Source organism: Diabrotica virgifera, chromosome 2, assembly GCF_917563875.1.
Source record: "Diabrotica virgifera virgifera chromosome 2, PGI_DIABVI_V3a".
NCBI classification, from domain to species: Eukaryota; Metazoa; Arthropoda; class Insecta; order Coleoptera; family Chrysomelidae; genus Diabrotica; species Diabrotica virgifera.
The window spans coordinates 78,725,935-78,737,339 of NC_065444.1; the positions used below are offsets into that span (position 1 = coordinate 78,725,935).

The 11,405-nt window shown below is 32.2% G+C and overlaps 1 protein-coding gene across 1 annotated transcript in view; it reads right to left on the reverse strand.

Annotated features, from left to right (window-relative positions):
* The window catches only part of LOC114331060 (transcription factor cwo), a 100,987-nt gene extending 91,225 nt beyond the window's left edge, over positions 1–9,762 (reverse strand). The window contains exon 1 of the mRNA XM_028280534.2: positions 9,213–9,762. Coding sequence (XP_028136335.2) covers positions 9,213–9,283 — 71 coding nt within the window. The 5' untranslated portion in view covers positions 9,284–9,762. The remainder of the gene's footprint in view (positions 1–9,212) is intronic.
* Between the last annotated feature and the right edge of the window lie 1,643 nt (positions 9,763–11,405).

Consider the following 11,405-nt stretch of genomic DNA (forward strand, 5'->3'; position numbering starts at 1 on the left):
ATGGTTCTGTGTTTAGCGAATACAAAGAACATGTTTGATCATGATTTTGAAACAAACCATTTGTTTAATCGAATAAAGATAATTTGTTCGCATTATTGATACATCAGATTGTACCACGAAGGTGAAAAACTAAATAATGTAATAAGAGTTAGAAGTAAGTTAACAAAAGCTATTTTGTTTTGTGGTCATTAATTAATAGATTTCCTACATATTTTTTCACCTAACGTGAAACTAACACCCAAAAGAAAATTACTCTCCTTTAAATTTATTTTTGATTATCAAACAAGAAGAGATATACCAACGATATAATTTCAAATAAAACATTTATTTTTATAAAATTAATTTAAGTCAAAAATATTTATTAATTACTTTGCTTAATTATTTTTCTTCTATATTTTTTACAAAATATTAAGTTATACTACAAAACTATTTATATTACAAAAGTTATACTATAATTAATCTAAAATTGGGTAATTTTATTAGTGCTTTGCTAAGAATCCAAACAAGTTCTTGCCGTATTGTGACGTCAGTTTCGCGGAAGGTCTTTGCTTCAACGGTTCGGTACAAGGCGTGTCTATCAGTTTTTATGGTCTAAGGTAAAAACCAGTGGTGGCCGGGGAGAGTGAGAGAGAGGCACAAATAATAAATATATTTACCGAGCCATTCATGTTATTTTTCTCCCTCTGTCAACGCTAACCGGTAGAGAATTTCATTTTGTGCCCATATCATTCAAAATCACAGTTAACACAAATTTTGACTTTGAATTAGGAGATAAGTAGAGGCTAGGCCCAAAATTTCATTAAAATCCATGCAGCATGCAGTAGGATAGGATTCGGAGGTAATATCCTATTCTTGCTCCCATTGACTGGCGTAATTTGATAATTGCACTATAAATAGCGATGAGAAAAAAAATTAATATAAATAAATTCCATTAATTACGTGCAATTGACAAAAATACTTTCAAGTTAGTCCCATATAGTACAAAAAACATAACAGAAATAAGGAACTGTTTAAGTTTGATCCCTTATATTATTAATGCCCTGTCACTAAATTAAACCCATTTATTTATTATATTTTGCATAATATAACGGCTCAACTAAAAACTATTCTATATAATACAAAATGTTAAAACACAAACTAACCAGGATTTTCGTTATAGAAAGACATGTTATTGATTGCTCCCTTGTAGCAGTAAAAACCAGTGGTGGCCGGGGAGAGTGAGAGAGAGGCATAAATAATAAATATATTTACCAAGCCATTCATGTTATTTTTCTCCCTCTGTCAACGCTAACCGGTAGAGAATTTCATTTTGTGCCCATATCGTTCAAAATCACAGTTAACACAAATTTTGAGTTGAGCCCTTATATTACTGAGGATTGCGATATACAGGGTGTAACAAAAATACAGGTCATAAATTAAATCACATATTCTGGGACCAAAAATAGTTCGAATGAACCTAACTTACCTTAGTACAAATATGCACATAAAAAAGTTACAGCCCTTTGAAGTTACAAAACGAAAATAGATTTCTTCGAGTATATCGAAAACTGTTAGAGATCATTTATTGAAAATGGACATGTGGCATTCTTATACAAAGATCATCTTAAAGAAAAATTATAGTCAAATTTGTGCACCCCATAAAAATTTTATGGGGGTTTTCTTCCCTTAAACCCTCCCAAACTTTTGTGTACGTTCCAATTAAATTATTGTTGTGGTACCATTAATTAAATTCAGTATTTTTAAAACTTTTTTGCCTCTTAGTACTTTTTCGATGAGGCAGTTTTTATCGAGTTGCGAGTTCGTTTTTAATATGTTTACATAAAAATTTTATGGGGGTATTGTACCTTTAAACCCCCCAAATGTTTGTGTACGTTCCAATTAAACTATTACTGCGGTACCATTAAATAAACACAGTGTTTTTAAAACTTTTTTGCCTCTTTGTATTGTTTCGATAAGGCACCGTTTATCGAGATGTGGCTTCTTTTTTAATATGGTTCAAAATATACCTAAAAATGTAAATCATAAATAAATTTTCATGTTATTACCAAGTCTCCATAACCGTACTTAACCATATACAAATATGTGGTGGATTTGACAAATATTCAAAATATCTCGATAAAAACTGACTTTTCGAAAAAGTACTAAGAGGTAAAAAAGTTTTTAAAACATTGTGTTTAACTAATGGTACTACAATAATAATTAAATTGGAACGTACATAAAAGTTTGGGGGGATTTAAAGGAACAAAACCCCCATAAAATTTTATGGAGTGCCCAAATTTCTCTATAATTTTTTTTAAGATACTACTGCCATAAGAATGCTACGTGTCCATTTTCAATAAAAAATCTCTAATAGTTTTCGATATATTGGAAAAAATCGATTTTCATTTTGTAACTTCCAAGGGCTGTAACTTTTTTTATGTGCACATTTGTACAAAGGTAAGTTAGGTTAAATCGAACTGTTTTTGGTTCCAGAATATGTGGTTAAATTTATGACCTGTATTTTTGTTACACCCTGTATACGACAAGAAGAATAAATGACGATGGGGATGTGGCCGATGTGGTAGACGAACAGAATATGTTGTGTAAAGCCACTAATAATTAAGTAAGCACATAATTGCGTTTTTTCTTAGCATTAATAATTTTCGGAAGTCCTCCTATTACCTATTATAGACCTAGATCAAATCTGTCAGAAATCGGCAAGTTGTAACCTACTCAGTGGCGTACTGAGCATGGTTCCGCGGGTTCAGCGGAACCAGGGCCCCGGCCCCGCAGGAGCCCGCTTTAACGCGCTTTTTGCTTCTTTTGTTTCTAATTTGATGGGGACATTTTGAACTACACAAGTACACACAGAAAATGTAACTACAGTGGAACCCCGATAAGTCGGCCCCCGATAACCCGCAAGTCCGGCTAACTCGGATCGATTCTCATCAGACAAACATTTCAACAATAAAAATGTATGTAATATACCTAATATTTGAGAGATAATGTGGATTTGTGTAATTTGAACTATACCTACGATAGTAAAAATGACTCGTGGCACACGGAGGCAGATCGAAGTTCATTGTCTCGGATTATCGGAAACAACAGGCACCTGTATTCCTTTATTTATTTCAAACTTTCTTAGCATTGTTCAAAAAAGACTAAAAAACTATTAAAATTCTTTTTTGTCTCCACTGTTCTTAAATAACATAACATTGTTCCGATTGTGACCGTATTGTGTGTAGTACAGTCGTATTTTTCACTTCCGTTCTGTAATCGTGCTTCAGATAGGTTTGTGTTTGCGTGTTTTTTGTCTACGCATGAGTTTTTTACCAAGAAATAAACAATACTCTATACAACTATACGTAATTTAGATGTGTACTGTGCATATATATTTCATGTTATTTCAATTATAACTGAGTTTATCTGTAAGTATAGCGTCTTTTATTAATTTTTACCATATTCTCCGGCCAACCCGGATTTTCGATAACCCGGATCGGCCGCGGTCCCGATTAATCCGAGTTATCGAGGTTTCACTGTACTTAATAGATTTTAATTTTTGTGTAGGTACTTATAAATAAAAACGAAGAATTCCTATTCCTCAAAAAATTTCAAAACAAAATTTATTGAAATACAGTGTACAATACTGTTGTAAGGTTCCTTTCTAGTTTTATCTGCTTTCCAAAGCCCATATTTCAACACCTGTAAAGGCTAACCGGCAGGGCCTGCCTACACGTGATAACTCAAAGACCTATATTTTTTATATTAGCAAGATTCATGAATAAGATGTAGGTAGGTAAACTACAAAGTTGCAAATATGCATTGCAAGTTTTATACTGGGTCATAAAAATAATCCCAATACAATAGGCTCGATAATCGTGTTTATAGAACCGTCATCATTCAGCCTGTACTTTTATATAGGCAGGTAATTCTTAAAAATTGAAATTAAATTCTAAATTAGTATAGAGTATAGACAATAGTGGTAAGTGGTAAGAATAACTAGACCCTATATTATAGAAACTAATTTCTTTTTAAGAAAATCTAGTCGTTTGATAAAAAATATCAAATCCACCGTTATCCAAGGTTTTTTTTTACATTTTTTTAATTTGGGCGTTTTATCTCCCTAGAGGTTTGTATGTAATTACATATTTAACTTATTTATAAATGTATCATGTGCAATTTGAGAATCTATTTTGTTGATATAAATTTCATTCCAATGTTCATTTTTTAAAAGCTGTGTTAGTTTCCCGATATTAAGGTTTTTAATTATGACTGGAGATTTGGATGTAGAACATTTTTGAGTTTTATTATTTATAAAAACGGCTGGCGTAAAGTGATCGTGATCAGTCATGTCAGTATGAAAAACAATAGGATTCATATTAATTTACTGTTTTAAAATTGTTTTCAAAAATGAGCACTTTGAAGCAGTAAACCTTACAAATCACATAAGCAATACATAAGTCAAGTAGTTTGTGAAGCGGTAACGATTAATTTCATTTGGGATGCTAATGAGGGGGTGATTTTTACGATTTGTTTACCAAAAAAAAGTGTCCAACTTTATTTTGAGCGTTACATAGTTAATATTGAATATTGATGCTAGAAACTAAAAAATAACAAAATTATAGCTTTTTTAAAAAGTCTAAAAAGTTGTGATGACTTTTCTCGAAAAGTGCTTCATTTTTGGTTATTTCACGTTAAAATATTCGATTTGGAATTTGACGAATAAGAACGTACAGTTGCGGTCATTAAATAGTTTACAGGATTACGTATGTAGGAGCCGATTTTTTAAATTTTTACCCCGTGTAAAGTTTACACTGTAAACGCACCTTTTACTTCAAAGTGACGTTACCAGTGGTGTACCTAGAATAGGTTGATTAAAATTAAAAAATCAAAATAATATAAATAATATATTTTACAAAATTTAACAAAATGAAAAGTATAGAAAGAGGTCTTTTTGAATAAACTTGATTATAGTATTAATAACGAAAATAAGGAAGTCTGGTTTTAAAATACCCTTTTATTTTAAATCTATTTTATATTAAATATTGATAAACACATCTTTGTTTGATTTTCCATATGCACATATGGCTCACGTTTAAATCTGCAGCAACTTGCCTTAGTGACCAACCTTCTTCGAGTTTGGCAACTGCTCTTGCTTTTTGCGCATCACTCAAATGCATTCGAATCATTTTGGAGGAGTTTGATATCGTTTTATTTTATTTTTCAACATTTCTGAAATTTTTGACAAGCATTGACTTTTTCAAATTTCTTGACTTTGATATTTATCAAATCCGTACGACACTGCTATTTTTGCAGTATTACAATATAAAAATTAAAGTGTAAACTATTCAGTGACCGTAACTGTACATTTCATGACCTACCGCCCTACCGGGTTTAAAGACTTCGTATATAAACCATATTTTTCACTTTTTTATAAGCTATATTTTTACTAAGATTTTTTTTTTTTTTCGATAGCATAGGTACTTACTTTTTGAGGTATTGGCGAGAAACCGTCTCAAAACGTGTTTTTTTTTTGAAAAATGGACATATTCACTCACAAATGACTCGAAAAGTATTAACAGTGAAAAACTCTATAGAACTTAAAGGTTGCTTAGAATTAGTTAGTTTATCCAATTCCGGACTTATCTTGAACGTATGTTTTTCAACCGAGAAGGGGTGAAATACCCCTAGGGCAGAAGCGCACATCGGCACAATAGGTATCACTTTTTTTTTTTGTTTGACATGTTAACTATTATGTGTATGCCAAATTTCATCTCAATCCGAACAGTTCTTTAAAATTTACAGCAAAAACCGTGAGTAAATAGGACTATAAATTATGTAGCTTGAAATAAAAATGTATACCATTTGCGACTTGCAAATTGTAGAAGTCTTGGAGGTGTCACCAGGAAAGTGTACCAATAAGTTTTCAATTTAAAAATCTTTTAGTAATATTTTTAATATTTTCAATATTAACAATTTACTATTAGGATTGAAAACTACTTCGTACTTCGTCTATGTAGCTTGAGTTTTCATGATATATTTTATGTAGAGTTGCACAAGTTTGACTTGAATGTTTGAACTTGACTTGAGTTTGACTTAATTTCAAGTCAAACTCAAGTCAATCCTTCTGAAAAATAATTCAAGTCAAGTCAAACTGGTCAATCGTACAGGTTTGAAAATTCAAACTGTTTGTCAAACTAGTTTGAAAGATTTTGAAAAATAATTTATTTCGTAGATATACTTTTTTAACAATCCACGAGGAAAATAAAATTCCTGTAGCTGGCTGTATACCATAAATCACAAAAAATGCAGGATCCTTCGTAAAAGGTATATTTAAAAGACGCTAATAAGGGTTGCATCACAAAACAAAACGTTTTCGGATTAACAAGTAATCCATCATCAGTGTTAAGCCAATAACATGCATGCGTGAGCCACCAAAAAGTTATGGGTAAAAACCCTTTAAAAGGTATAAGATCTTATATTATACTACATATTATTATGTTTAAAATAGATGTTGCAAATATTCCTGGATATTACCCAGGACAACACAGGACCCTAACTCACGTGGATGTGAAATATGAAAGGGATGAACCTCACATATTGAAAATTGAGTGTCAACTATATCTTTTAAAGGGTTTTTACTCATAACTTTTTGGTGGCTCACGCATGCTTATTGGCTTAATTGGCTCAATTGGCTTAATTGGCTCATTGGCTTAACACTGATGATGGATTACTTGTTAATCCGAAAACGTTTTGTTTTGTGATGTAACCATTATTAGGGTCTTTTAAATATACCTTTTACAAAGGATCCTGTATTTTATTTTTTTTTATTTTTTTATATACTTTTTTGTTGAGATAGACATGTCAGTTGCCAATTAAGATAAGAAATTTAATAATACATTGAGTGCCATATAAATCATCCTTTAGTTCTAATAATTTTAGTATTTGTTTCCCTCTACTCATTTTTAAAAATCATGTACAATAAAACACTCACACTTTTACAGTAAACTATTTTTTAGCACGCACAACAAAATTAAATAAAAAAATACTACATGAAACAGTTTTTGGTTTAAATGGGATCTAGCTATTTTTATAATTTTCTGCTTTTATAACCGATAACAATAAACACCGGCACCGTCTTCAACGACAGAACGAAAGTCATAAAAAAAGGTTTAGGAAAGTTAAAAAGGAAGAAAACAAGGAACCCTCAAAAATCTGTTTTCGTACCAACCCCTTTTTAAGGATGTTAATTCCTTGAAATTTTATGGTCAAATTTGGATTATCTACATTTTTTCAATAACAAACGCCCCAGAATCTCATAACATGTGGTGTGTACTAAAAGTATAAGTCAAGCTGCGTAAGTGAAAGCAGAAGGTACTAATAGTAGAAGTTGACCTGTACCTTACAAGGCAGACTTTTGAAATTAAAAGTTGTACTGTTGGAACAAAATCAATATTTATACATGAAAAACAGGCTATTGATTTATACTCTTAGTACAGAAATGATTAATAAACATTCAAAATTCAAAATATAGAAGAATCCCGAAAGGTCCATTTTATGACTTATACTATATTCTTAGTACATAACACGTTAGACATAATATAAAGATTTTATATAGATTATTTGTATTTTTCAATTTAATTACATATATAAACACATTTTCACTTTAAAAAAATTCCATCATTTTTTGACGGAAACTTCAAAATTGATGTGTACATTAATGGGGACAAAACTGTTATTCTGGCCAAACGCTTAGTTTTAGTTTAGCATAAACAGACCAAAGTCGGCGCTTAGTCTACAATTGCGAAACTGTTATGAATGGCAGTTATGGATATATGGCAGTTATGAATGGCAGTTAAGAATGGCAGTCTTGTTATGCAAAACTAAAAACTAAAATTTTTTTTCTTAGTAACCGTTAACGTGACAATAACAGGTATTTTTCCAAGATAGTTTTAGCTATGTGTCACCAGAATCCGCTGTTATCTCGATTTTAAAGAAATGGCGCTTGGTCGAATTATGCATAACGCTGTCCTTTTAAAGAATTAGTTCACTGTTTGTGATTTTATAACGCTGTTCTTTATTTTTACATAATAGAAGTATGTATGCACTTTGCAATTTTCATTGTTTTGAAATCACCTGCCGCAACATCAAATAAATCAGTATATTTATTTTTCTTAATTAATACTGCTTCGACTACAGATTGTTTCTCTTAATTTTTGCAGTGGGAATACCTTCAATATTAGACTCAATTTGTTCTGGTAGTTATTCTGAACCGAAAAATATCCACATTCAGATATTATCTCCCAAAGCCACACACTTCAAAACGAACGTAATAAACAAGCCAAACATGGACGTCTAAATATGAACTACAAACTAATTTGCTGAGTAGCAGAATACAGATTCAAACCTATTCAAATAAGTCGCAACAAAATCCGTACGCTCTCAATTAGAATTGGAAATAAACACGTTGCCAATATGACATTCAAACTTCAAACTGTTTGAAGAAGTTTGATTTCAAGTCAAACCTAACGAAATCGAAATCAAGTCAAGTCAAACTTTTTTACAAAAAAAGTTTGATTTTCAAGTCAAGTCAAGTTTGTTGAATAAAATCAAACTAGTTTGACTTGATGCATCTCTAATTTTATGATATTAATGATTTTATGATGATTTATATTTAATGTTTTGGGCGGGGGGCCGCATCCCAACTGGAACCAGGGCCCGCTGATCTATCAGTACGCTACTGAACCTACGTAATTATTGTACACACTGTACGCTAAAACCACATTGAATAAGTAGGTTCAATTTTTTTACAATTTTAAATTATTATAAGAAAGAAGATATCAAAAACATTTGGTGCGTAATTTGAAAACTTCAAAACAACTTTTAATTTCGAAGATATCGGATTCATCTTTAAAAAACAAACCAAACACTAGTCTATTAATCGTCGAAATATGCAAAATAGTCACAATGAATGATCTGTTTCGCACGTAGTGGTCCATATTTTAATCAGAAAATCGTATGTATCTATCAACTTGTTAAAAGTTGAAACGTGCCTAATATGTTGCAATTTTGTAAATTATTTGTATTAAGTTATTAATAGCTCACGTTTGGAGAGATCTGAATTGGTAAATAGAAAGAATGAGTGGGAATTTACGTCATACAGATATAATTTTATCAATCATATTTCAAAGATACAACTAAAGAAACGTTTTGGTAATTAAAAATGATTTTACCTTTCGTATTTAACCCGCTGAATGGGCTGTATGTTCGAATTTTCCTCCCAATAAGTAGGTGTCATATCCATTTTGAAAAACTAAGCCTCGTATTTTGTAAAACTTAAAACACAATTCACAAATAACTAAAAACACACCACATAAGTAGGAACAAGAGATCGATCAAATATGCGAAATTTTTAATTGTTTACCGAAACTTTGACAGGTGTCGTACGGAACACTTGTTCGTTACAACTACCTCTTGTACAACTTGGCTGGGCACTGATAAAAAGCAAACGACCAACACGCTAGAGTACACGTGAGCTGTACGATCGATTCCAGACACACTTTCACTTTCCGTCTCTCTCTGTTGCGCCAAAAGCGCTACGTGACAAACAACATACACGGGATGTCTTGTTCCACTGTTTGATAAAAAAATAAACAAATATTATTGATGATGCTTGGAAAAGTTTGGCTGATGTGATTGATTCAATTAGCGTACTCGATTTTTGATTTGGTTTTTATTGGACGTCAAGAAAGAGACTTATCGATACGTCGTTCTGAGCGTTTTCTAATCTTATTGCACATGACCTAAGTGAGAGATCACGTTTAACGTAACGTGGAGAAATGAGTCGCGGATCGCGAACCACGTGATGGGAACAGTCGCCCGCTAGCACTTTTATACTATTAGTCCATTTACTCACGGTGTTTGCTCCAAATTTTAAAGGACCGCTTGGATTGACATGAAATTTTTCATGACAAAAGAAAAAAGTGATATAGTGCTTTTGCCCTGGGTGTGAGTTTCACCCCTTCTTGTGGGTGAAAACATATACAAATAAAATAAAAATTTTATTTTTAATTCAGTTGCAATGCGAAGGCAAAACAATCTTACTTTTCAATTAGAATACGGAGCGCAGTCCAGTCCTCTGAATCGCGATTTTCGGCTCTTATTGGAGCCTCATCGGAGAGAACTTAGGTTTGTTCTCCATACTCCAACCGATCAGCACCGAGAGCTTTTCCCACCCATTGCAACTGAAGTGAAAATATTAGGTGACTAGCGTCATCTGGCAATTAAAAGATGAAGTTTTCGATCCTAATAACATTATTAATGATATTTAAAAGATATTAAAATATTACTAAAAGATTTTTAAATTGAAAACCTATGGGTCCGTTTCCTTGGTAACACATCCAAGGCTTCTAAAATTTGCAAGCCAAATGGATGCTGAAGCGAAGAAGACAAGAGGGAATTCAAAAAACTTACAATTCACGACCCCGCCTGTTCAGCTGGTAAATTCCAACAGAAAATGAAAATGGACCTAGTTACTCGAAGGAGTAAAGACCAATATAAAAATAAAATAAAAATTTTATTTTTAATTCAGTTGCAATGCGAAGGCAAAACAATCTTACTTTTCAATTAGAATACGGAGCGCAGTCCAGTCCTATGAATCGCGATTTTCGGCTCTTATTGGAGCCTCATCGGAGAGAACGTAGGCTTGTTCTCCATACTCCAACCGATCAGCACCGAGAACTTTTCCCACCCATTGCAACTGAAGTGAAAATATTAGGTGACTAGCTTCATCTGGCAATTAAAAGATGAAGTTTTCGATCCTAATAGCATTATTAATAATATTTAGAAAATATTAAAATATTACTAAAAGATTTTTAAATTGAAAACTTATTGGTCCGTTTCCTTGGTAACACCTCCATTTTTTAAATATTATTAATAATGCTATTAGGATTGAAAACTTCATCTTTTAATTGCCAGATGACGCTAGTCGCCTAATATTTTCACTTCAGTTGCAATAGGTGGGAAAAGCTCTCGGTGCTGATCGGTTGGAGTATGGAGAACAAGCCTACGTTCTCTCCGATGAGGCTCCAATAAGAGCCGAAAATCGCGATTCATAGGACTGGACTGCGCTCCGTATTCTAATTGAAAAGTAAGATTGTTTTGCCTTCGCATTGCAACTGAATTAATAATAAAGTTTTTATTTTATTTTTATATTGGTCTTTACTCCTTCGAGTAACTAGGTCCATTTTCTGTTGGAATTTACCAGCTGAACTTACGGGGTCGTGAATTGTAAGTTTTTTGAATTCCCTCTTGTCTTCTTCGCTTCAGCATCCATTTGGCTTGCAAATTTTAGAAGCCTTGGAGGTGTTACCAAGGAAACGGACCAATAAGTTTTCAATTTAAAAATCTTTTAGTAATATTTTAAT